This window comes from Rhinoderma darwinii, chromosome 1, assembly GCF_050947455.1.
Source record: "Rhinoderma darwinii isolate aRhiDar2 chromosome 1, aRhiDar2.hap1, whole genome shotgun sequence".
In the NCBI taxonomy this organism is placed as follows: Eukaryota; Metazoa; Chordata; class Amphibia; order Anura; family Rhinodermatidae; genus Rhinoderma; species Rhinoderma darwinii.
The window spans coordinates 10464822-10491644 of record NC_134687.1 but is presented as its reverse complement, the minus strand read 5'-3'; the positions used below and the strand labels follow the sequence as shown (position 1 = coordinate 10491644).

General features: G+C 47.4%; 1 protein-coding gene across 3 annotated transcripts in view; it reads left to right on the top strand.

Annotated features, from left to right (window-relative positions):
• The window catches only part of SFXN5 (sideroflexin 5), a 228288-nt gene that overhangs the window by 85876 nt on the left and 115589 nt on the right, over window positions 1–26823 (top strand). For all 3 annotated transcript variants that reach the window (XM_075855668.1, XM_075855677.1, XM_075855685.1), the window contains exons 10-12: window positions 6594–6684; window positions 13319–13434; window positions 19382–19467. In XM_075855668.1, the coding sequence (XP_075711783.1) occupies window positions 6594–6684; window positions 13319–13434; window positions 19382–19467 (293 nt within the window). The remainder of the gene's footprint in view (window positions 1–6593; window positions 6685–13318; window positions 13435–19381; window positions 19468–26823) is intronic.

Here is a 26823-nt window from a genome sequence, read left to right as displayed (position 1 = left end):
CCACACAGCCCCCCCTCCCAGGTAGTGCCACGCAGTCCCCCCTCCTCCCAGTTAGTGCCACACAGTCCCCCTCCTCCCAGTTAGTGCCACACAGTCCCCCTCCTCCCAGTTAGTGCCACACAGTCCCCCTCCTCCCAGTTAGTGCCACACAGTCCCCCTCCTCCCAGTTAGTGCCACACAGTCCCCCTCCTCCCAGTTAGTGCCACACAGTCCCCCTCCTCCCAGTTAGTGCCACACAGCCCCACCTCCCAGTTAGTGCCACACAGCCCCACCTCCCAGGTAGTGCCACACAGCCCCCCTTCTTGGTAGTTCACACAGCCCCCTCCTCCCAGGTAGTGCCACACAGCCCCCCTCCCTGTTGTTAGCGCCTTCCCCGGAGCCGGAGTCCTACTATTAGCTACTAGCACTCTGCCTGGGAGTCTGTAGCGTAGTACATGGCAGAGCGGGGTGATACCCCCCTACTCTGCCATAGCGTTCAATAGAATCTGCGTCCTAATGACGTGGACAATACTGAATGTGGCTGCTAGCAGGGCCACTGGGCATGGGGGTGGGTGTGACGGCCGAGTGGGCCCTTCCAAGGGTTCGCCGGGTGCTGACGCCGGTCCTGCTGCAGGGTATTGCTACCAGTCAGCATGTCATTGATCTTCCCTTCCATGGGATCAGGATGCGGCAGTAATAATGTCTTGATTGTGATTTGATGTTAGTAACATCCAGTAATGTAGAAATCTCTCCCAATCCAGCGCTGGTGCAGGCGATGCCGGAGTATTGGATGATCTGAGTATTATAGCCTCATTACACTGGGGTCCCATGTCCATCATGACGTGCCCCCCCTTCCGTATATAATGGTAGCTGCGTCTCCCCGTCACATGTTTGTTTTTCATTTGCCCCAGCTGTGATCCTGTAATCCTGTAATAAGGGGCACAGATAGCGGCCGGGCGCGGCGTCGGCTAATCCTTACTGTTTTATAAACAATTAGTGCAGTAATGTGATCTGATGGTGCCCGCTCTCAGATGCCGTCTCCCGGCTGTCAATCACGTCCCTAATGTGATAAGGAGTCTCTATAATCCATCTCCTACCCCCGTGCAAGGAGGGGGGGGTCCTAACTCGTAATTGGGGCTCATCTTCATCGCTGATCCTTTAAGCCCCCTGTGGTCACTTTACACCCTTCACTTCTACAATGTCTTTCTCTGAGGATATATGATGGGAGCGGCAGCAGCCGGCAGAGAGATCCGTCCGGTGGTGATCCCACACTTAGGGCGATTGCAAGTGATAATGAGCGTTTACAGGCCGCCATCTTGCATCTGAATGCGTGCTCTATTATTACACTGTATTATAAAACACGTCATTATCATCAATTGTAAATGTCCCCCTCCCCTACACCGCCAACACCTGTCCGACACTGATGGGCACCAGCCATGAAGGGGCACTGGTACCCTTTACCATCCGGAGACCTATTTTTAAGACGTTTTGTGAGCCTTGGTGATGGTTTGGTGGGCGAAACATTTTGACCGTTGAGGGTCCTCGAAGGTTTCGGCCAGTACCCGCTCCCATACAAAAGGTGAGGAGACCAGGGGAGGCGCTGTAAGTGAGACACACATAAATCCGTGAAATGGCGTGGAGGGCGCCAGAAGGACAGACAGCATTTTTTTCAAAGACCTAGACGTTCTTGTGGAAGTGGAGACCCTCTTAATGCTCTCAAAAAAGTGGGAAACCTGGCCATGTTCAAAAAGAGCCCATAGAAATGTTCTGCTGGGGGGATTAGGTACGAGGTGGGGGATAGAGCACCATTGATCTGAGCAAGAGTAAAACGGAGCGTACCAGGATATGCAGTTCGAGGAAGCTCCCGGGAAGGGTAGGGTTGTCCACGACCGGTGTCGGTGGGCCTTTAGGGTTACTCATAGAGCCAGACTTTGGGATTTTAAAGCCAGAAGGGTTTGATGGGTCTTAAGGTAGAAAGCGGTTTCTACCTGTTGGGATCTCCTCCCAAGCCCAAAAGAATGTGGAGAGGGACGATGGACTTGGCAATCCGCAACCAGAATTCCTAGGATTCTAGCATGGACCGCTACCATGATGGACCCACGCCGCCTTTGGGCATGATATGGGTGTCCTATCGAAAGGGGGTCGCTTATTGAACCAGATAAAATCGTGGAGTCCGCATTGTAGCGGCAGCAAAAATGTTGGCGGTGTTATTTTAGGCAGTGTTTCAAGAAGGTATAAAAGTCGAAGGAGAATGTTCATTTTAATAATAACGGGACCAAACCTAGAGCATTGCCCCTTGTCCCAGGTCTCTAGATCTCGCGAGATCTGCCTTAAGAGTGTCCGAATAGTATGATCGTATAGCTGGTCCAGGGCGGAATGGAGGCGTATCCTCAAGTATCTGACGGCACGGCCAGGTATATGAGTAGATGGCCTCCAGGGAAGACAGCTGGGACTGCGAGAAACTTGCATTAAAAGATGGTCCCATCAGGACAACTCCTGTCCGTGTGTGTGTTTTTTTCTTTTCGGTCATATATTGTAAAGGGGTTTCCCTACTTGGAACCCCCTCTATATGTCAGAAGGAGGAGCCATTCTGTAAAAGCGTCTCCCGCTCTGGCGGACCTGGCGCGTTCTTCCATTAAATCGATGGTAACTTATTTGAAGGGCCGCCGTGTATTGCAGCTTCCCCTGGCGATCACTTCCGATCTCCTGGGGGAGAGAAGCTGGACTCGCGGCGATCAGCTGATCGCAATACCGGCTTCTTAATAAGACAACCCCCTTTAAGGGCCTCTGATTTGGTCGCGTATCCAAAAAAAAAAATTACTGGACGTCCCCTTTAAATCTTACATCCCCGTGTCATTGGCCGCATAAAAGCACCAAAGTAGTTAATGTTGTCCCAGTCCTATAAATAACCCCTCATCTGCAGCCCGTCCTCCCTCCGCTGTCCTGTCTTCACTTCTTAATAACATGACAAAGCCTCGGGAGACGTGATGGCGGCGCAGATATCCGCGCAGAAGCCATTAATTAGGAGACGTCGGATGTGACATGTTTGATTGACACCCGGGACGCGGCTTAATTACACTATTAATTCTCTATATATGTAACGAAGTTACACGTTTAATTCACAAATGGCAGCAGGGTGGCGTTATTTAGTGCGATCGCCGTGTACCGGGAGTAAAATACACGCTCCTAAACTGTAATCGGTTATCATGGGCTGGCCAATTTAAAGGGCCAGTAACCCTAATAACAGTGCAGCAGCGTTATAGGAGGAGCGGCTTCTATCACTCACGTGTATGAAGGGTTCCTTTAGGATCTCCGACCTAGAGATGAAATATGAACGAAACCATTTGGAGTTTCTGGGAATTTTAGCCTTTTGCGCAGTTTGACGAATTGCGGATAACTTTTTTTTTCATGCAACAGGCAAATCACATATGAATGATCCATAATTGAGGAACGACGATGACGAGGCTTCCATGGCCTCCCAATTTTCCATTTACGTTTTTTTAATTATTTTATACAATTATCTAATATTCTTTATCAATTTCTTACCGTTTTCAAGATCTCTGCTTGCTGTCATTTATTAGGAACCTACACTGTTTACTTCCAGGGAATAATAATCTGACGTAGTCATGTGATATATACACAGGTACTCGGCTCATTATAAAACCCAGCTCTAAAAACTGTAACGAGCCATGCACCTGTGTGTCCATCACATGACCCGGACAGATTATTATCCCCTGGAAATAAACCGTGAAGAATCCTAATAAATGGCAGCAAGCGGTATCTGTGCTCATAGGTTTATCAGTGTGTTATCTGTGGTGGTACATAGGACTGCAGGTATCCTCTACTACATTATCTGTAATCAGAGAGTTATCACTGTGTTATCTGTGGTGTTACATAGGACTGCAGGTAACATCTACTACATTATCTGTACTCGGAGAGTTATCACTTTGTGTTATCTGTGGTGTTACATAGGACTGCAGGTGACATCTACTACATTATCTGTACTCAGAGAGTTATCACTGTGTTATCTGGGGTGTTACATAGGACTGCAGGTAACATCTACTACATTATCTGTACTCAGAGCGTTATCACTATGTTATCTGTGGTGTTACATAGGACTGCAGGTAACATCTACTACATTATCTGTACTCGGAGAGTTATCACTTTGTGTTATCTGTGGTGTTACATAGGACTGCAGGTGACATCTACTACATTATCTGTACCCAGAGTTATCACTGTGTTATCTGGGGTGTTACATAGGACTGCAGGTAACATCTACTACATTATCTGTACTCAGAGAGTAATCACAGTGTTATCTGTAGTGTTACATAGGACTGCAGGTAACATCTACTACATTATCTGTGATCAGAACTATCACCATAAATGATTTGTGGTTTTATATAGGGCTGAAGGAAACCTGCTGAGTTATCTTAAAGGGGATCTCCATTTCTTCCTATAAATCTTGGGTAGATTTCCCTTTTAGACTTTGCATTCAAACTCCATAAAATAAATATCCCAGACTTTATTTTTGTAATTTTTTTTTTAGCTTTTCACAACCAGACTGCTTTCGCTGCGGTTTCAGTGTAACCAGACAGAGGAGAAAGGCAGAGCAGGGGCTATGCATTAAGAGAAGCCCGGGTGACTCTGTGACTAAATGAAAGCTCCATATATGCTAGAAATGGCTGCTGTAACTTTGACCTAATTCCTGGCCACAGCTACGAGAGAAAGGCAGGAATCCACCGGCTGACATATGAAGAAAACAGCGCTGGAAATGGAGTTATTGGTGTTTGAGCGTGCCGGTCAATACAACTTGCTATGCTGGGTCCAGCGCGGTCTGTATGGGGACGGTTAGGAAGGAGGGAGATTTGCAGGGCGCTGGCGCTGAAGAGGTTACAGCCGCAGTATTTATGTATTTGATAGGTTCCTCTGCCTTCTTGCACAACATACTTTCAGGTTATTTGTCACGTCTCCTACGTGATAGAGCCCCTGTGGGGTTTTTAATCCCAGCTCCCTCTCCCCGATAATTGTGAGCAGCGCGCGGAGAGAGTGTGTTTGACAGCTTGTGAATCTGCAGTTACTGCCCATCATCACTGTGGGCCGAGGCACCGGGGGGGCTCCGACCTCCACTGTGGCTGACATCCGCACATCTTATTACAGCCGGGGCCGCACCTCAGACTACAACAAGGTGGACCGGTAATTGTCGGCCGCTATTCCGCCAGCTAGATTTTATTTTATTTTTTTCCATTACTGGTGCTTTGTAGCTCTGTCTCGTCCCATGTCCATGAGATCCTAGCACTAAAAATACATAAAAATACAAGAAAAAAACACCATTAGAAATGTATAAAATATACAACGAAAAAGAAAATAAATCTATACAGTAAAATTGCAACTATTCTGAATGATTGGAGGGATAATGGTCCCGGACCCCCGCGCTGCTGGCGACTTCTCGGAGGAATCCGGTTCTTACTCCTCCTGCACGAAATGAGAGATTCTGGAGCATCAGATGCCGGATTAATGGATCTTCATCATGATTATTGCTGTTGATTACTATGAACGCTGTATTTATCTGCTGCAGGGAGAGAGGAGAACGTGGGGGACGAGCCCAGTGTAGGCACAAATAACACAAACACACAAATTAGGCGTTTGTCTGTTTTTTTGCTGTCATTTTGTTTTCGTGTTTTTCTGGTGAGGAGTTTTAATATTTTTTCCTTATTTACATTTTTTTTTTTTTTATAAAAAATGGTCAATTTATTTTCTGTGCCTTTCCTGTTTATTTAGTTTTTTATCTAATATTTAAAAAAAAATAACAGTGCATAGATAGATAGATATGAGATAGATAGATAGATAGATATGAGATAGATAGATAGATAGATAGATAGATAGATAGATAGATAGATATGAGATAGATAGATAGATAGAGAGATAGATATGAGATAGATAGATAGATATGAGAGATAGATAGATAGATAGACAGACAGATAGATAGATAGATAGACAGATAGATAGATAGATAGATATGAGATAGATAGATATGAGATAGATAGATAGATATGAGATAGATATGAGATAGATAGATAGATATGAGATAGATAGATAGATAGATAGATAGATAGATAGATAGATAGATAGATATGAGATAGATAGATAGATAGATAGATAGATTGAGATAGATAGATAGATAGATATGAGATAGATAGATAGATAGATAGATAGATATGAGATAGATAGATAGATATGAGATAGATAGATAGATATGAGAGATAGATATGAGATAGATATGAGATAGATAGATAGATATGAGATAGATAGATAGATAGATAGATAGATATGAGATAGATAGATAGATAGATATGAGATAGATAGATAGATATGAGATAGATAGATAGATAGATAGATATGAGATAGATAGATAGATATGAGATAGATAGATAGATAGATATGAGAGAGATAGATATGAGATAGATAGATAGATAGATAGATCTTGGTTATTAGAGGGATATTAGATAGATCTGAGATAATTATTTCCGTCTATAGATCGGGTAGACTCGGGCGGTGTAGACTTTCTGGTTGTTTGTCATGTAAAATAAGGTTTTTATTCCGTCTTCTCTTTCCAGGTCGGCCTTAATTCTCTGGTCCAGAAGGCAAATAAATGTTCTCCTTCTACCAGACTCTTCATCCAGCGGTTTGTGCCGTTCCCGGCTGTCGGTAAGTCGGCAGTGTCACCTGCACACCTGGCAGCGCAGTGGGTAGGGCGGGGGCTTCATGGGTTATGCTGCTGGAGCATAGAAGGGCATAGCTGGAGCGGTGGCTGGTGGGGCACGTGGCCCGTGTGCTGGGGGCCCGAGGAGGGGCGCCAACAAGCCACTTGGCCTAATCCTGTATCTAAATACCCTGGACAAGGGCAGTGGACTGATTCTTTGCCTCGGGTGACGGAAGCTATGACTGGAGCCCATGACCGTCCTCGCTGGTGTAGAGTTTGCCCATGAAGTGCTGCTGAGCGACTACATTATATCTGTAGGGAAACCAGAGACGTTACATTCCGGATAATTCCTGTTGGTCTTCACGGCCCTAATCCACTGTTATGGCCTTTTTTTTTTTTTTCTTTTTTTTTTAAATTCATCTTCTTAAAGGGGAATTCCACCTAAATCTATTTGCTGACTTGTCGAAAGATGACATTAATTGGGGTCCTTAAACCCCTCATGCTTAGCCTGTGCTTGTACAGAGCAATCAATCTAAACAAGCAGAGCTGCAGTGCAAAGCATGGTAGATGAACCGAGCAGCAGCCGGAGCCTCTGATAATGCAGGCGGTAGATTTCAGACTACTGATCATAGCTGTGTTCTAATAAGAAGAGCTGCAGTATAAAGCATGGCCGGAGGAAAAGCAGCAGTCTGAGCCTTTGTTAATGCAGTCGGTAGATTTCAGACTACCTCAGACTCCAATAGACTGCAGCTAAGCTGGAGTCACTGATCATAGCTGTGTTCTAATAAGAAGAGCTGCAGTATAAAGCATGGCTGGAGGGACAGAGCAGTAGCCTGAGCCTCCGATACAGCTGGAGATGGATTTTAGACTACCTCAGACTCCAATAGACGGTGCACCTAAGCTGGAGTCACTGATCATAGCTGTGTTCTAATAAGAAGAGCTGCAGTATAAAGCATGGCTGGAGGTACAGAGCAGTCTGAGCCTCTGATACGGCTGGAGATGGATTTTAGACTACCTCAGACTCCAATAGACGGTGCACCTAAGCTGGAGTCACTGATCATAGCTGTGTTCTCATAAGAAGAGCTGCAGTATAAAGCATGGCCAGAGGGACAGAGCAGCAGAAGTACAGCTGTACTTCTTTAAGATTTACTGTACTCTTCTAAGCACCAGGTAACGGCAGCCAGTCCGGATGGGTTGTGGGGGGGTCTCTCAGCCGGGGGGAGTAATCATCCATCCGTTTATGTTGTAACTTGCCTTCTTATTAGGAAGTTGATGATCATATCTCACCACTAATTGCAATTTTCTCCTTTCCTTTCATTGGGGGATTGTGGTAAACAGATTATTAGATTTGCAGTGAAATCTCCGAGGATTAGTTAATTCTCCTGAAAGTGCAGCCACGGATCTTGGGTTAATTAATAAACCCGTCTTGTGCTCGGTTAGTGACCACAATGGCGCCAGCGAAGACACAGGAGCGTCGTGTATCGTGGTGTCCACTGTCTGACTGCCAAATTGAATCCCTAATTTACCCCATTGTGGACACCGCGAGCAAAGGAGGAAAGCCGCAATACGTTATATAATATGTGACACGTCTAGTGACCGGTCACCTTATCACCATGTATTTTTTAGGTCCAAAGTTTCTCTGCTAATTAATTATACATCTTTATAGCAGTTAGAGCTGTGTTTTTCTAATACAGAGCTCCAAATCTTCTGCATAGACATAGAGTTAAAACCAAATACTCTTGCTATCTGCAGCCACCACTAGGGGGAGCTCAGGAGCTTACTGCATACTACTTTATTATTGAATTCAACAGTATGCAGTAAACTCCTAAGCTCCCCCTAGTGGTGGCTTGCTATATTTTGACACCTTTAGGGTATGTTCACACTGGGCGGATACGCTGCGTAATAGTACACATCGTATCCACCCTGGTGGCCGCAGGAAATTCCGTCCGAAAATTCCGTACCAAATTGTGGTGCAGTTTTTTTGGCCGGAATGTCCGCTGCAGAAGCGGAAGAAAACCACCCATGCTTACCCTCTGACATCCTGCAGACCCGCTGGGTTTCATCCCATGAGAGACCGGCCTGGACGAAGAAGCACAGAATTCTGGGTAAATATGTTTTGTTTTTCTGAGTTGCAATTTTTGCGCCGGAGCCCACGTTTTCCCCGGCAAAAATCGCAACATCTGCTATTTGTTGCAGGTTTTACCTCCCCATTGAATTCAATAGGGAAAACCTGCAACAGAAAAGCAGCGATTACGCAAATACAATTGACAGGCTGTGCATTAAAAAAAGGCGCTACACGTCAATTTCTGAAAAGGGAGGGAGAAAAAGGTTAATGTTTGTTAAAGTTAATGTAAAAATTTTATTCTAATTAGTTCTAGGTCTTGTAGTTATTCTATAAATATATATGTGTATTTTTAAGTTTACTGTGCCTTTTAGGTCATACAGTTGGTATTTTGTTCTTCCCTATCGCAATCGGAGACTACAATATTCCCAAAGTCACTTGATCCTTGGGGGCGGGGTTTCATATCACTGCTCAGAGAGGCTGCTAGTGGGCGGGGTTTTGACCAAATCCATCCATTATACATAAATGTTGAACATGGTGTCATGGCAATGCTACCTGTCAGCTCCATGATTGGTTGCCCTGTAGGTGGCCATAGTTGAGCGGTAGGTGCTCCTGTGTGATATTTAAATAAGCCTCTACTAATTTAGAAGGAGTCAGAGGGGTGGGAAACTAACATATGAGCCTTCTCTGCCAAGGGGGCTCACACAGGGGAAGCTCGGCTTATATGGTACAGTCCCTTCATATTAATAGAAATTCTTTACATGTTGTTTGGTAAAGTCTAATCTGGCCTTTCTATTTTTGAGGCTGATTAATGGTTTGCACCTTGTGGTGAGGCCTCTGTATTTGCTCTCATGAAGTCTTCTCTTTATGGTAGACTTAGATACTGATCCACCTACTTCCAGGAGAGTGTTATTCACTTGGGTAGATGTTGTGAAGGGTTTTTTCTTCACCATGGAAAGGATTCTGCGATCATCCACCACTGTTGTCTTCCGTGGACGTCCAGGCATTTTGGAGTTCCTGAGATCACCAGAGCGCTCTTTTTTTTTTTTTTTCCAGGAATGTACTAAACTGTTGATTTGGCCGCTCCTAACATTTGTGCTTCTCTCTGATGGATTTCTTCACTTTCTTCAGCCTAAGGCTGGGTTCACACGAGCATGTTACGTCCGTAAAGGACGGAATGTATTTCGGCCGCAAGTCCCGGACCGAACACAGTGCAGGGAGCCGGGCTCCAAGCATCATAGTTATGTACGACGGTAGGAGTCCCTGCCTCTCCATGGAACTACTGTCCCTTATTGTAATCATGTTTTCAGTATGGGACAGTAGTTCCAGATAGATATGAGATAGATAGATATGAGATAGATAGATATGAGATAGATAGATAAATAGATAGATAGATAGATATAAGATAGATAGATAGATATGAGAGAGATGGATAGATAGATAGATAGATATGAGATATAGATATGAGATAGATAGATAGATAGATATGAGATAGATAGATAGATATGAGATAGATAAATAGATAGATAGATAGATATAAGATAGATAGATAGATAGATATATATGAGAGAGATGGATAGATAGATATGAGAGAGATGGATAGATAGATAGATAGATATGAGATAGATAGATATGAGATAGATAGATAGATATGAGATAGATATGAGATAGATAGATAGATAGATATGAGATAGATAGATAGATAGATATAAGATGGATATGAGAGAGATGGATAGATAGATAGATAGATAGATATGAGAGATAGATAGATAGATATGAGAGAGATGGATAGATAGATATGAGAGAGATGGATAGATAGATAGATAGATATGAGATAGATAGATAGATATGAGATAGATAGATAGATATGAGATAGCTAGATGGATATGAGATAGATAGATATGAGATAGATAGATATGAGATAGATAGATAGATAGATATGAGAGAGATGGATAGATAGATATGAGAGAGATGGATAGATAGATATGAGATAGATAGATATGAGAGATAGATAGATAGATAGATAGATATGAGATAGATAGATAGATAGATATAAGATGGATATGAGATTGATAGATAGATATGAGATAGATAGATATGAGATAGATAGTTATGAGATAGATAGATAGATAGATATGAGATAGATAGATAGATATGAGATAGATAGATATAAGATGGATATGAGATTGATAGATAGATATCAATATTTATTTTAGAACACCATTAATTCCAGAGCCCCATATATATATATATAAGGCTTATGTCGGTAAATAATATACTGGTGGGATTATTGAATTTGGAGGGGGATAATGTTAGAATTGTCGCGGTGTCACTGGTCTCCGCTCTTCTTCGTCTTGCAGTAGATGGTAACGCGTCTCTTTTTCTGTCAGATCTATTAGTATTTTGAACAATATGGTTTCATGTCTCATTTCCGGTGATTAAGCTTGGAAACAATCTGCTTCCAATGTGATTGTTGGGGGTCAGTGGAACATATTGTTGTATGAAGCCGTCAAGTGACTAAGCTGCTGGAATCCAGAGTGTCTTCCCTGTCACCAGCGTCTATAGAGAAGATACGTGAAAGTAGAAGAGACCAGAGCGCCCCTCATTGTCTCTTCGGCAGCACCACGTGCACTGGGGATGTGGGGGTGCTACCTCCTTCATAAAGGGTTTATCTTTATCTGGTTGGTAAGGGGGTGCGTACGGCTCCTCTTGTGCACAGTGGTAGAGGAGGCACAGACACAATATTTATACAGTCAGAAGTCTGAATGGCCCTTACGTTTTGTTGTGGGATCTCCAACGTGATATAGAAGTAAGAGATTCACATGAAGGTGCGACCAGCACCAAGAATTGGAGGGGAATATTTCCAGCATGTTGGTGAATTCTCTCATGTCAATATGGACCAGAAGTTGCTAAGGAAGGCCTCCAGCAGCTTGGGGAATGCTATCATGGGAACGTTGGTCAGGGGTCTCTCTAAGGAAGGTCTCCAGCACCTTGGTGAATGCTATCATGTCAACATGGACCAGGGATATCTAAGGAAGGTCTCCAACACCGTGGTGAATGCTATCATGTCAACATGGACCAGGGATATCTAAGGAAGGTCTCCAACACCGTGGTGAATGCTATCATGTCAACATGGACCAGAGGTCTCTAAAGAAGGTCTCCAACACCGTGGTGAATGCTATCATGTCCCTGTGGACCAGGGGTCTATAAGGAATGTCCCTGCACCTAGGTGACTGCTATCATGTCAGCGTGGCCCACAGTTATCTAACAATTGTCTTCAGCACCTTGGTAAAAGCAATGTCAGAGTGGACCAGATATATCTAAGGACGGTCTCCAACACTGTGGTGAATGCTATCATGTCAACATGGACAGAGGTCTCTAAGGAAGGTCTCCAGCACCTTGGTGAATGCAACCATGTCCTTGTGGACCAGAGGTCTCCAAGAATGGTATACAACACTGTGGTGACTGCTATCATGTCATTATGGACAAAGGTCTCTAAGGAAGGTCTCCAGCACCTTGGTGAATGCTATCATGTCAACATGGACAGAGGTCTCTAAGGAAGGTCTCCAGCACCTTGGTGAATGCAACCATGTCCATGTGGACCAGAGGTCTCCAAGAATGGTCTACAACACTGTGGTGAATGCTATCATGTCATTATGGACAAAGGTCTCTAAGGAAGGTCTCCAGCACCTTGGTGAATGCTATCATGTCAACATGGACAGAGGTCTCTAAGGAAGGTCTCCAACACCTTGGTGAATGCTATCATGTCCTTGTGGACCAGAGGTCTCCAAGAATGGTCTACAACACCGTGTTGAATGCTATCCTGTCAGCTTGGACCAGAGATCTATAAGTGGATCTTTAGTGGATACTATCATGTCAACCTGAACCATTGCTCTCTAAAGAATGTTTTCAGCACCTTGGGGAATTTTGTGAAGAGTTCAGGCAGTTGTGTGAATCTCTCCTGTTCCACCACATCTCCGAGGTTCTCCGTTTTATGGAGATCTGGTGGCCTGGCACCCATTGCACTACACTGAAATCGTTGTAATCTTCATGGAAGCAGCTGGACATGACAGGTGCTTTGTGACATGATTGGTCATCCTCCTGGTCGTAGCCATCAGTTTATGAGTAGACTGTGGCCATAAAGGGATGCCCATGTTCTACAACAATGCTCAAGTGCCTGTTGCATTTAAGATTAAGACGATCATTGGAAGGGACCTACTGTGTGCCAACCAAACATGACCACCAAGCCTCACCCTGACCGATGTTGGTGGCTTGTGTCCATTATAGACTCCGGTTCCTGTTGTGGACCCGATGTGGTCTTCTGCTGCAGTTTAACCTTTGACATTCAGAGATGTTCTCCTGCAGACCACTAGTTATGACTTCTAGTCTTCTTGCTGTTGGCTTCATCTAGTCCGTCCATTCTCCTCGTATGAACCTCAGTTATCCTATATACCAGCTGTATCCGTACCTCTTTGTCATGCAGTATTACAAGTCATGTCTGTAGCCCTGCTCTGTACGCTCTTCTTTCTTGTTTTACGATCACTCTTCAGGTTTTTTGTCTTGCTTTCTCTCTGCAGCCAGTGCCAATATTTGCAATGTGGTCCTAATGAGACACAGCGAGCTGGAAGAAGGCATCGATGTGCTGGACAGCAGCGGACAGATTGTTGGCTCGTCAAGAATAGCTGCCAAACACGTATGTATCTCCTATTATACATTTATCTATCTGTCTATCTCATATCTATCTATCTATCTATCTATCTATCTATCTATCTATCTATCTATCTATCTATCTATCTATCTATCTATCTATCTATCTATCTATCTATCTATCTATCTATCTATCTATCTATCTATCTATCTATCCTATCTATCTATCTATCTATCTATCTATCTATCTATCTATCTATCCCATATCTCTCTATCGCCTATCTATCTATCCCATATCTCTCTATCTCTCTATCGCCTATCTATCTATCCCATATCTCTCTATCGCCTATCTATCTATCTATCCCATATCTCTCTATCTCTCTATCGCCTATCTCTCTATCGCCTATCTCTCTATCGCCTATCTCTCTATCGCCTATCTCTCTATCGCCTATCTATCTATCCCATATCTCTCTATCGCATATCTCTCTATCGCATATCTCTCTATCGCATATCTCTCTATCGCATATCTCTCTATCGCATATCTCTCTATCGCATATCTCTCTATCTCTCTATCTCATATCTCTATCTCATATCTCTCTCTCTCTCTCTCTTGTTCTATATATATATATTAGTGTCTGTCTATCTTATATACTTTGTAGCATCTATTCTACTTCTCATATTTATCTAAATCTGTCTTTCTATCTTATATCTAATCTATCTCCTCTCTATCTATTAATCTATTGTATGTCTTATCTATCTATTTTATCTATCTTCGATCAGCGATCAAATCTACTTTTTTATCTATCTCTATTATATTTTATATCTATGTATCTGATCTATTTATGATCTGTGGCGTTGCTATCTATATAAGAGATGGGCTGTATTTGTGACTATGGTTTTGTACATGCAGTGTACTCGCTCCCCTCAGTAACAGATCTATGGTGCGAAGCCTCCAGCTGTTTCCATTTTCCCTTTAAACACCTTAAAAGCGCTCGGAGAAGGGGCCATATGCTTCTCTCTTTTTATAAATAGTGTTTTTTCTTGAAGCCTTCCTTCCCTCCATCCCTCGGGGTTTATTAGAATACTAATACTGCCGTCATTTATAAATGGATTCTGGAAAAGTTTGCTGAAGTTCAGAATTTTTCACACTTTAGGAAGAGAGAAAACAACAAGCAATCTAATCAGTATTTTCTCAAATGTTAAATTGTTAAAAGAAGAGAATAAAAAACTGTTTAGTATGATCAGTGTGCCAGATGAAGCAAAACCACACATTATCTATCTATCTATCTATCTATCTATCTATCTATCTATCTATCTATCTATCTATCTATCTATCTATCTATCTATCTATCTATCTATCTATCTATCTATCTATCTATCTATCTCATTCTCTCCTTTTTTTTTTCTTCTCTTCTCTTCTCTCCATTTTTACTCCTTTTTTTCTCCTCTCCTCTCCTTTTTTTCCTCTCCTCTCCTTTTTTTCCTCTCCTCTCCTTTTTTTCCTCTCCTCTCCTTTTTTTCCTCTCCTCTCCTTTTTTTTCCTCTCCTCTCCTTTTTTTCCTCTCCTTTTTTTCCTCTCCTTTTTTTCCTCTCCTTTTTTTCCTCTCCTTTTTTTCCTCTCCTCTCCTTTTTCTCCTCTCCTCTCCTTTTTTTCCTCTCCTCTCCTTTTTTTCCTCTCCTCTCCTTTTTTTCCTCTCCTCTCCTTTTTTTCCTCTCCTCTCCTTTTTTTTCCTCTCCTCTCCTTTTTTTCCTCTCCTTTTTTTCCTCTCCTTTTTTTCCTCTCCTTTTTTTCCTCTCCTCTCCTTTTTTTCCTCTCCTCTCCTTTTTTTCCTCGCTTCTCTCCTTTTTTTTCCTCGCTTCTCTCCTTTTTTTTCCCTCTTCTCTCCTTTTTTTCCTCACTTCTCTCCTTTTTTTTCCCTCTCTTCTCTCCTTTTTTTCCCTCTCTTCTCTCCTTCTTTTTTTCTATATTCTCTCTTTTCGCACCCTCTCTTTTGCGCTCTCTCTCCCTCTTCTCTCTCTCCCTCTCGCTCTTCGCTCTCTCTCCCTCTCGCTCTTCGCTCTCTCTCCCTCTCGCTCTTCGCTCTCTCCCTCTCGCTCTTCGCTCTTTCTCCCTCTCGCTCTTCGCTCTCTCCCTCTCGCTCTTCGCTCTTTCTCCCTCTCGCTCTTCGCTCTTTCTCCCTCTCGCTCTTCGCTCTTTCTCCCTCTCGCTCTTCGCTCTTTCTCCCTCTCGCTCTTCGCTCTCTCTCCCTCTCGCTCTTCGCTCTCTCTCGCTCTTCGCTCCCTCTCCCTCTCGCTCTTCGCTCTCTCTCCCTCTCGCTCTTCGCTCTCTCTCCCTCTCGCTCTTCGCTCTCTCTCCCTCTCGCTCTTCGCTCTCTCTCCCTCTCGCTCTTCTCTCTCTCTCTCCCTCTCGCTCTTCGCTCCCTCTCCCTCTTCGCTCTCTCTCCCTCTCGCTCTTCGCTCTCTCTCCCTCTCGCTCTTCGCTCTCTCTCGCTCTTCGCTCTCTCTCGCTCTTCGCTCTCTCTCCCTCTCGCTCTTCGCTCTCTCTCCCTCTCGCTCTTCGCTCTCTCTCCCTCTCGCTCTTCGCTCTCTCTCCCTCTCGCTCTTCGCTCTCTCTCCCTCTCGCTCTTCGCTCTCTCTCCCTCTCGCTCTTCGCTCTCTCTCCCTCTCGCTCTTCGCTCTCTCTCCCTCTCGCTCTTCGCTCGCTCTCCCTCTCGCTCTTCGCTCGCTCTCCCTCTCGCTCTTCGCTCGCTCTCCCTCTCGCTCTTCGCTCTCTCTCCCTCTCGCTCTTCGCTCTCTCTCCCTCTCGCTCTTCGCTCTCTCTCCCTCTCGCTCTTCGCTCTCTCTCCCTCTCGCTCTTCGCTCTCTCTCCCTCTCGCTCTTCGCTCTCTCTCCCTCTCGCTCTTCGCTCTCTCTCCCTCTCGCTCTTCGCTCTCTCTCCCTCTCGCTCTTCGCTCTCTCTCCCTCTCGCTCTTCGCTCTCTCTCCCTCTCGCTCTTCGCTCTCTCTCCCTCTCGCTCTTCGCTCTCTCTCCCTCTCGCTCTTCGCTCTCTCTCCCTCTCGCTCTTCGCTCTCTCTCCCTCTCGCTCTTCGCTCTCTCTCCCTCTCGCTCTTCGCTCTCTCTCCCTCTCGCTCTTCGCTCTCTCTCCCTCTCGCTCTTCGCTCTCTCCCTCCCTCTCTTCGCTCTCTCCCTCCCTCTCTTCGCTCTCTCCCTCCCTCTCTTCGCTCTCTCCCTCCCTCTCTTCGCTCTCGCTCTCTGCGCTCTCCCTCACGCTCTCTGCGCTCTCCCTCACGCTCTCTGCGCTCTCCCTCACGCTCTCTGCTCTCTCCCTCACGCTCTCTGCTCTCTCTCTCCCTCTCGCTCTTCGCTCTCTCTCTCCCTCTCGCTCTTCGCTCTCTCTCTCCCTCTCGCTCTTCGCTCTCTCTCTCCCTCTCGCTCTTCGCTCTCTCTCTCCCTCTCGCTCTTCGCTCTCTCTCTCCCTCTCGCTCTTCGCTCTCTCTCTCCCTCTCGCTCTTCGCTCTCTCTCTCCCTCTCGCTCTTCGCTCTCTCTCTCCCTCTTCGCTCTCTCTCTCCCTCTCGCTCTTCGCTCTCTCTCTCCCTCTCGCTCTTCGCTCTCTCTCCCTCTCGCTCTTCGCTCTCTCTCCCTCTCGCTCTTCGCTCTCTCTCCCTCTCGCTCTTCGCTCTTCGCTCTCTTTCCCTCTCGCTCTTCGCTCTCTCTCCCTCTCGCTCTTCGCTCTCTCTCCCTCTCGCTCTTCGCTCTCTCTCCCTCTCCGCTCTCCCTCCCTCTCGCTCATTGCTCTCTCCCTCCCTCTCTTCGCTCTCGCTCCCTCTCCGCTCTCCCTCCCTCCCTCTCTTCGCTCTCGCTCTCTGCGCTCTCCCTCACGCTCTCTGCGCTCTCCCTCACGCTCTCTGCGCTCTCCCTCACGCTCTCTGCTCTCTCCCTCACGCTCTCTGCTCTCTCTCTCCCTCTCGCTCTTCGCTCTCTCTCTCCCTCTCGCTCTTCGCTCTCTCTCTCCCTCTCGCTCTTCGCTCTCTCTCTCCCTCTCGCTCTTCGCTCTCTCTCTCCCTCTCGCTCTTCGCTCTCTCTCTCCCTCTCGCTCTTCGCTCTCTCTCTCCCTCTCGCTCTTCGCTCTCTCTCTCCCTCTTCGCTCTCTCTCTCCCTCTCGCTCTTCGCTCTCTCTCTCCCTCTCGCTCTTCGCTCTCTCTCCCTCTCGCTCTTCGCTCTCTCTCCCTCTCGCTCTTCGCTCTCTCCCTCTCGCTCTTCGCTCTTCGCTCTCTTTCCCTCTCGCTCTTCGCTCTCTCTCCCTCTCGCTCTTCGCTCTCTCTCCCTCTCGCTCTTCGCTCTCTCTCCCTCTCCGCTCTCCCTCCCTCTCGCTCATTGCTCTCTCCCTCCCTCTCTTCGCTCTCGCTCCCTCTCCGCTCTCCCTCCCTCCCGCTCTCTGCTCTCTCCCTCCCGCTCTCTGCTCTCTCCCTCACGCTCTCTGCTCTCTCCCTCACGCTCTCTGCTCTCTCCCTCACGCTCTCTGCTCTCTCCCTCACGCTCTCTGCTCTCTCCCTCACGCTCTCTGCTCTCTCCCTCACGCTCTCTGCTCTCTCCCTCACGCTCTCTCCCTCACGCTCTCTGCTCTCTCCCTCCCGCTCTCTCCCTCCCGCTCTCCGCTCTTTCTCGCTCTTCTGAATTTGTGGTACAGTCTACACATAGGATAAAGCCGGCGTCTTTCTTACATCAGTCACTGGTTTTTCTTAAAAAGCGCAGAGATCTGAGTTATATTTACACAGAACTTCATATAGAAAACCATATGGAGGAGCAGGATTCTCCCGCACAATCAATGACTCATCGCGACCAATAAACTCCCCCTCAGAGACGTCTGTTCTGTACATGAGCCAATCCCGAGCTCCACTGGGTGTTGCCATATCCGAAGAGATCCGAACCTCTATAGAAGGACGCGTCACGTTATTACATTATTTACATACAGCTCAATGTACACAATCTCTTCTGTAATTCTTCCATCTTTTCCTAGAATAACAGACGATCGGACTTCAGATCTAGGGTAGAAGAAGAATAGAGCGGAGAGGAACAATTAGGAGACACCACTGATTGACAATCTCCAAGATAGCAGCAGATTTTAATTGGATTTTATTTTTTAGCTTTCTTTTTGAATTAGTCAATTCTATATACTTTGCTATGATCATCCAATTATCCAGAATATCTGGTAATCCAGCGCCTCAGGTTCCATTGATGCTGGATTAACGGAATTTTACAGTACAACAATTAAAGGAGCATTGTCTCCACAGGAGATGCCATAGATGTCAGATAGGTGGAATTCGAATCTCTATGACCCCATTTATCGGGAGAATGGGAGTCCTCGGACCGGCACTTTACCAGGCGTGGCAGCCGCAGCCTCATATTGATGTGACTGCATGACCTCTCCATTTAAGCCTATGGGAGTTATGGAAAGAGTTGTGCAAGCTGGCTAGATGTACTAGCCTGGTGTAATGGGGGGTCAGGGGTCCTCTGTAGTCCCAACAAGTGGGGGTCCCAGTTGTGGGACCTCCACTTATTAGGCACTTGTTATATATCCTGTGGATAAGCCATAAGTGTCTCAGATGAGAGAACTTTAAAGGGGTTATCCAGTCCCTACAAATTGATAACAGATTCTCAGGATAGGCCATTAATATGTGATCGGTCGGGGTCCGACTCCCGGGACCCCAAATGATCAGCTGTTTTGAAGGGGCGGCAGCTCTTGTACGAGCCCTGCTTCACTTTCTTTTCGGCAGCGACGGTTCACAGTATTATGAGCACTGCGGCCCCTTTAAAACAGCTGATTTGCGGGGATCCTTGGAGTCGGACCCCGACCGATCACATATTGATCGCCTATTCTGAGGATAGGACAACAATTTTTAGGGTTTGGACGACCTCTTTAAGCCTTAGTGACCTAAAACCACTTTAAGGGTCTCTCAATGTCTCCTGTAACCTCTCCCCTCTGTCTTTCCAGGCGCTGCTAGAGACAGCTCTGACCAGAGTGGTGCTCCCCATGCCTATCCTCGTTCTACCTCCCATTATAATGTCTGGACTTGAAAAGTAAGTGCCTCTCACTAATCCATTGTTACGTCCTATCTCCTAATGTGGCCATAAAACCAAAGCATTGACCACCGGTGTAATAACCCTCAGAACGTTCAGCCTGAACCAGAGATATGGTGGGGAACCGTTTTACATAATTCAGACCGAAGTAAAAATCTGTATCATACCACCGAGTTTTCCCCCAACAAATATTATTAATAGTTGTGGTCTGGCCACCAATCCTAAGAATGGAGTGCACAGTCCCCTGTTTCCAGCTGAAAAGTCCATAGATTTTTGTGGTGGTAAAACCTCCTATACGTGTTATCTCATCTGTTGGCTAGGAAGTATTCGTGTTGTCACTAGAGGAGGTCACATTGTCTATATGGACGCTGCTTCATGCAATCGTTGGATCACCTGTGGTCACTTATTAATGCTGAGATGTTTTCGGTCAACTATTTAATAGGACTCCAATAATTTTCTTCACCCAAGTCAACATATTGGGAACAATTGAAGAGGTTCTGCAGGTAACGTGGTTGGTGTCTTTAAGTATGCAGCACTGGACTGTACTTCTTGAGGATGGACGTGGTGCCAAAAGGAACGTGTCTGTTCTCCTGTCAATTCTGTTGACTGAAGAACCTCTTTAAAGAGATTTACTAGTATTTGTTTACCCACGTGAAATATTTATGGCAGATAAAGTAAAAATACGCCATAATTGTCTCATATGTAGGGGTTCGACTGGTGGGGATGCCACCATTCCCAGCAATGAGAGTGCCCAATCCCTATTGTCTGGCGATATTCTGCACTGATTTCCAGTACTTTTATGATGACTGTAGCACCCCGTTAAAGGGATTGCTAGTATAGTGTAGTGTTGTATAGATAACCCCTTCCATATGCTCTGCTTGAGAATGAGTGGAGAAGGGCCATGTAAATAGGTGATCTGTGGGCATTAGGACCCTATTACACTGGCCAATTATCGGGCAAACAAGCGTTCGCAGAACACTCGTTCCCGATCATTGCCCCGCGGAAACGCTCGTCCCCGATCCTTGCCCCGCGGAAACGCTCGTCCCCGATCCTTGCCCCGCGGAAACGCTCGTCCCCGATCCTTGCCCCGCGGAAACGCTCGTCCCCGATCCTTGCCCCGCGGAAACGCTCGTTCCCCATCCTTGCCCCGCGGAAACGCTCGTTCCCCATCCTTGCCCCGCGGAAACGCTCGTTCCCCATCCTTGCCCCGCGGAAACGCTCGTTCCCCATCCTTGCCCCGCGGAAACGCTCGTTCCCCATCCTTGCCCCGCGGAAACGCTCGCTCCCCATCCTTGCTCCGCGGAAACGCTCGCTCCCCATCCTTGCCCCGCGGAAACGCTCGCTCCCCATCCTTGCCCCGCGGAAACGCTCGCTCCCCATCCTTGCCCCGCGGAAACGCTCGCTCCCCATCCTTGCCCCGCGGAAACGCTCGCTCCCCATCCTTGCCCCGCGGAAACGCTCGCTCCCCATCCTTGCCCCGCGGAAACGCTCGCTCCCCATCCTTGCCCCGCGGAAACGCTCGCTCCCCATCCTTGCCCCGCGGAAACGCTCGCTCCCCATCCTTGCCCCGCGGAAACGCTCGCTCCCCATCCTTGCCCCGCGGAAACGCTCGCTCCCCATCCTTGCCCCGCGGAAACGCTCGTTCCCCATCCTTGCCCCGCGGAAACGCTCGTTCCCCATCCTTGCCCCGCGGAAACGCTCGCTCCCCATCCTTGCCCCGCGGAGACGCTCGTTCCCCATCCATTAATTTTTAGGTAGTGGAAAACCCCTTTAAGATGAGATGTTCAGCCAATCAAACGTCGAGTGCTGACCATTTAATATGCGTGTGCAAGAATCCATGACATGAGGGTACACAGCCTAGTCCTTGTGGTCTGGCCTCCACTCCACATGTGACTCCCACTCCAAAATGCCTGACCCGCACACAAAGGAGATGTTCACACATTGCGGAATCTGCCAACCTAATGCCTGTGATTGGATTTTATTTCTTTTTAGCATCATTCATATGCTCTGGAAAAAATCTGCACGTAATAATCAACATGCCTTGGATTTCAAAATTTGCAGCATGTTCATAACTGGTCAGATTCTGCGCTGGAAACCACAGATTGACCAGTGAGAAATCCGCAACTGCGTAACGCACGTTATCTTCAAAATACACAGCGGAAATCCTGAGCGTGTGAACAGGCCTAAAGAGAAACGGGGAAGCCGGATCACAGCGACTCTACCTGGGTAACCTCATGGCCTTTGGGCACCGGATTGTCTCATGCTGGCCATTCTTAGGGTAGGAGCGGAGAATAGATCGGGCAAGTTTGGTTTTTATTGATGAGTTCAAATTAAGGTGGCGCAACTGCTCTTCTTCCACGTCTATATTCTATGATCCTCTGTGACTGGTGCCACCGCAGGGTGGAAAATTCTTCATGCCCATGGCCTGCATGAAGCGCCCGTCCTCTGGGTCTGTGTAGACCGGTTTTGGGCAGGTGTCCCGGTGCTGGCAGGATGGAAGCTGAGCTCTTTGATGTGAGAGGTTGTCAGCCTGAAGGACACGAGGTCACATAGCCGGAATAGATTCCTCTTCAGTAACTACAATCGCTTCAAAGCCAGGCCTGCCCCTTATCTGCCATCTGGATTTATTGCCGGGGAGTTTCCAGGTTACAAATGCAGGTTATCGCCTCTGATCTTGGAGCAAGACATGATCTGCCCTCGTTTTACGACCGCTGCTACCTGTGGCTTATCTCTGCATTATCCACTGAAGATGTTGTAGTGTCATGTTGTATGTAGACCCCTCGATGACACCTCTAATGAGCGCTGGTAATGAAGGGGGGATTACACACACACTGGATTACTTTCCACAAGATCTGACCGATAACGGGGTCCTCCGTGATGATCATTACACGTAGCACGGGTGCAATGCAATTGGTTTTCATTTTTGGAAATCTCTTCTATCGGTGGCAATTATTTGTATTAAAAACGCATCTATCATTAGACCGGCCCCAAACGCATCAACAAGTTGCCCTAATGAGTGGGTTTTCACCAAATAAATACCCCCTTTCCCCATGGTGTTAGTTAAACCCTTGCACGTGCTATACGACGACAATTCTCGCTGAGTGCTCCTCTCACTTCCCTCACTTCTTACATGTGACCAATGTACGGGTTACCCTGCTCAATACATGACACTTAACGAAACCATTTTACAATAATACACAGACACCTGATTGTGGTATAAATTTGGCCAAGGCTATTTATTAAATCGTAAACCAATTGTAACTGTGCACAAAAAATGCTAGCCAGCCATATCAATCATATGAAATGTGTTAACATAACATGTACAATTAAGCAACATACCGGAAGGGGTTCGTCATCATGCCCCACCAAGTTTTGCCAACTGAGTGAGCATGCGCTCAGACTCCCCCCCCCCCCCCCCCCTCCTCATTTCTAGACTAAAAGCACCCCCCAGGCTGACTACCCCCACCAAGAGCCAGACTTATGACACCTCATGCCGTCTGCGCTCCCCCACCAATAGCCAAGGCCTCTTCCAGGTCGTCCTGCAGCCACACGTTAAAGATATCCAACCATTTCCGTCAGATGAACCCCATCTGGACTGAACAGACCTGTCGCCACCCCTTCCAATAGGTCGGTGACGCACCAAAACACCCTCGATGAGCCGGATAAAGGCCGCCTTCTCCTTATTGACTTTGCCAGGGGACCTAGCCAACGCTATTGGGTCCCTGGCGTGATGCCACACCAACCTTGTCACCATCTCTGATCAGACCAACCGAACTCCCGGCAAGAGACCCAGTAGCCGCACGACATCCCTCTTCATCGCCTTCAGTAAGTCTCGCTGAGACAATTTTCCCAGGTCGTTGCCTCCCACGTGCAGCACCAATATCTTTGGAACTCCAACTAGCCGGGACAGGCGGACCACCTCCGACACCAGAGTGTCCCACCGAACACCTCTGAAACTGAACCACCGCAACTCTAATTGTTCCATCGAAAAACCGAGCCGTTCCCATTCCTCCTCACTCCAGCTCTCCGATGTGCCCAGTAAATGTAAGAGTGTCCAACGATCCATGCCCCTATAGGACTTGCAGCTGCGGAACAAACGTCAGCCCTACCATACCAGACCTCGTACTCACCCCAACAGACCCCTCACACTCAATGTCAGGCACCCACACCCACCCTGGGCGTACATACCTCTTATATGCCCCGGACTTCCAGCGACCAATACCTTTTACTTTGTCCACTACTAAACCCAAACGAGAAGCTTCGGTGGCGGCACCCACTCTGAATGAATGGGTGCCGAACTCCTTTGCCTCCCCACCCATCAGCCCAATGGCCTTCCTGAGAACAGCCAAACACTGAAAACGAGATAGAAAGGACCCATCAGAATGAACAAAAACAGGGCCCAAACTGACAGAAATCCTAATGGTACTAAAAATTTGAAACCGATAAACCGGACAGATTCGTTTATCCTCAATGGCAGACAACGAAACCGCCACTCCCCTCCCCTCTTCATCCGTCTTGGAAAACCTGATCCAAATGCGCACCGAATCGGAATCACACTTCACATCCTCAAACAGCACCCCCCTGGCCGAATATTACTCCCACTCACCAGTTCCCCCACCCGAAAAGCCCCAAAGAAGGCCCAAGAAAAAAAACAACGAAAACATCCACGATTTATAACTGGACGAACAGACTTCGCCCAACACTCCTAATAACTTCTTAAGCAGCACCACTGTAATTGGCCGTCTGAAATCCACTGCCTTCTTCTGACGGTTCTAACCTTTCAGGGCCTGCTGTATCCTAAAGTCCTTGGACACATCCGGCCTCCTGGAGAGCTTAAAATAAAAGGCCAAAGCAGCCAGCCGCTTTCCCACAACTGATGCCAACACTCATGCCCACCAAGTGAACCACATAGGCCTCCAGCAGTCTGACCAACGACTCAGGCCGGAAAGGAACCGGCCTCCCTCCAGGCGACATAGCTTCAAACTCCCGCCACGTCTTCTCATAGCACCTCAAAGTAGATGGAGCCAACGACCTCCGCACCAATTCCCCCATCACGGTTGACAATGGACCACAGATGAGCTGGGCAGGCATCCCCCGTCTCCAAGTCTTCCGGAGCCTCCATCTGAAACCGTGCCCACTGAAACTGGGAGAGAGCGTCAGCTACCCCGGTCACATGTGAAGACATTGCAACACCAACACCCTCAAGAGCCGAACCACTGGCTCTGACCCAGCAGATAACTTGTTCACTGCATGCACCACTCCCATATTATCCGACAGAAAAACCACCCGCCGATTGCGAAACTCATCACCCCAAATGTGAACTGCCACCAATATGGGGAACAATTCCAGAAACGTTAAATTTCCTCAATAACGGAGATCCCTCCCACTCTGCCGGCCGCAACATCTCCTGCCAGGTAATGCTCCAAATCCCACACTAGCAGCCGAATCAGTCTGTAGTCCCAACTCCACAGTATCCACCAAGCCCGACTGAAAAACGGACACCCCATTAAACGACGCTAGGAATGACCCCCATACCTCCATGCCCTTCTGATTCTCCCTCGTTACTCTGATGAAGTGATGTGGTTCAGAAACACCTGCCGTTGCCCTGCATAAACGCCTTCTAAAGATCCTACCCATTGGGATAACTCTGCAGGCAAAATGTAACTTTCCTAATACCGATTTGTAAGTCCCGAAGTCTGACTTTTTTCAAACTCCCGAGACGCTTGATCGCCGCCCTCAGGTCTTCCAACTTGTCCGCTGGAAGACGACAGATCCCCTTATGCGAGTCAATCTCCAAACCTATCAATGTCAGGCAGGGTATGGGGCCCACCGTTTTGTCATTTGCCATAGGGATCCCAAACTCCTGTGCCACATTCAACAATGTGTCCAGTATGTGTCGGCAAATGTGAGACCCCCGCTGGGTCCACACACAGGAAGTCGTCTAGGTAGTGTATGATGCTACCAAAACCAGCCGACTCCCTCACCACCCATTCCACAAAGCCACTAAAGGCCTCAAAGTAAGAGCATGACAAAGACATGGGCAAACAAAGGTCCACAAAGTCAAAACAACAGCCGAGGAGATGACTATCCGGGTGAATCGGAAGCAGCCGGAAAGCTGCCTCGACATCCGCCTTCGCCAACAGGGCCCCCGGACCCGTCTTCCTCAATAGATCCACCGCCCTATCAAACAAAGCATACGACACAGAACATAGTTCATTATATATGCTGTCATTCACCGAACATCATCCCTTCGGGAAAGACAGATGATGTATCATCCGATATTTCCCCTTCTCTTTCTTTGGGACCACCCCCAATGGTGACACATGAAAATCCAAAAGGGGTGGGAAGGAAAAGGGGCCTGCCATTCGACCCCGTTCCACTTCCCCTCTAAGATTAACCCGAACCACCTCCGGGAACTGTATTGCAGATTTTAAATTTGCCGGAACCCCAGAACCACTCCGCACTAAGGACACCGGAATGGGAAAACCGTTTCTAAAACCGTCCCTCAATAACATCGCATGCGCCCAATTGCCGTAACGCTCGAGCCATGGCAGCATCGTGCCTAGCCTCACTGGGGTCCTCCCCTTTTCCAGCCGCATCCCCCGGGCGCTTTACTGTGCGTTTGAAACAGCGGGAGTAGGGGTGTGAACCCCCACAACCAGAGCATTCGTGCCGGAACTTACATGACAGACCCGCTATGCATTGTCCCTCATTGAAGGGCCAACACACACCTTTTTTGTTAAGGGCCGGTTGGGCAGACCCTTGCCCCCCGGCCCCTCCGTGAAAGGGGGCAGGTCGCTGCGACATCATCAGCCTCATCCACAATGGCAGATCTAATTGATCCCACCGCATGGCAGGGCACGCCAGGCGCTGACGCAACTGCTCGTCATATTGCCTCCACGCGAGACCCCCATAGGTCTTACACGCATCCCAAATCCCCTCAATGTAACAGAACAAAGACGTACAACGTTCCGGGAATTTTGCCCCCCAAACGCTCGCATAGATACAAATGGCTCGCAACCAGTTCCCAAATGTCTTCGGAATCTTCCTATTCCTACATTTTCGTTCTTCCTCTTCCCGTTTCTTCAACTTCTCTCCCGTATCCGTTTTTTTCGTCTCTGGAAAATCACTCAGAAGTGAGAACAGTTCAATATACTCCCCCTTCTCAATCTTCTGTCGGGCCTCCTCCTTCAATTACGCGCCCAGCGGGCACGAAAAGTCAAAATAAGAGCCTTTGTGGGCTACATCCGTCACGGGCCCCACCCCCGCCACTGGCTCAACTTCCAACCCCAGCTGCGAACCAACATCCACTGAACCTGGTCCCTCCGCCGCTCCTGCCACACTACCCCGCGGTGA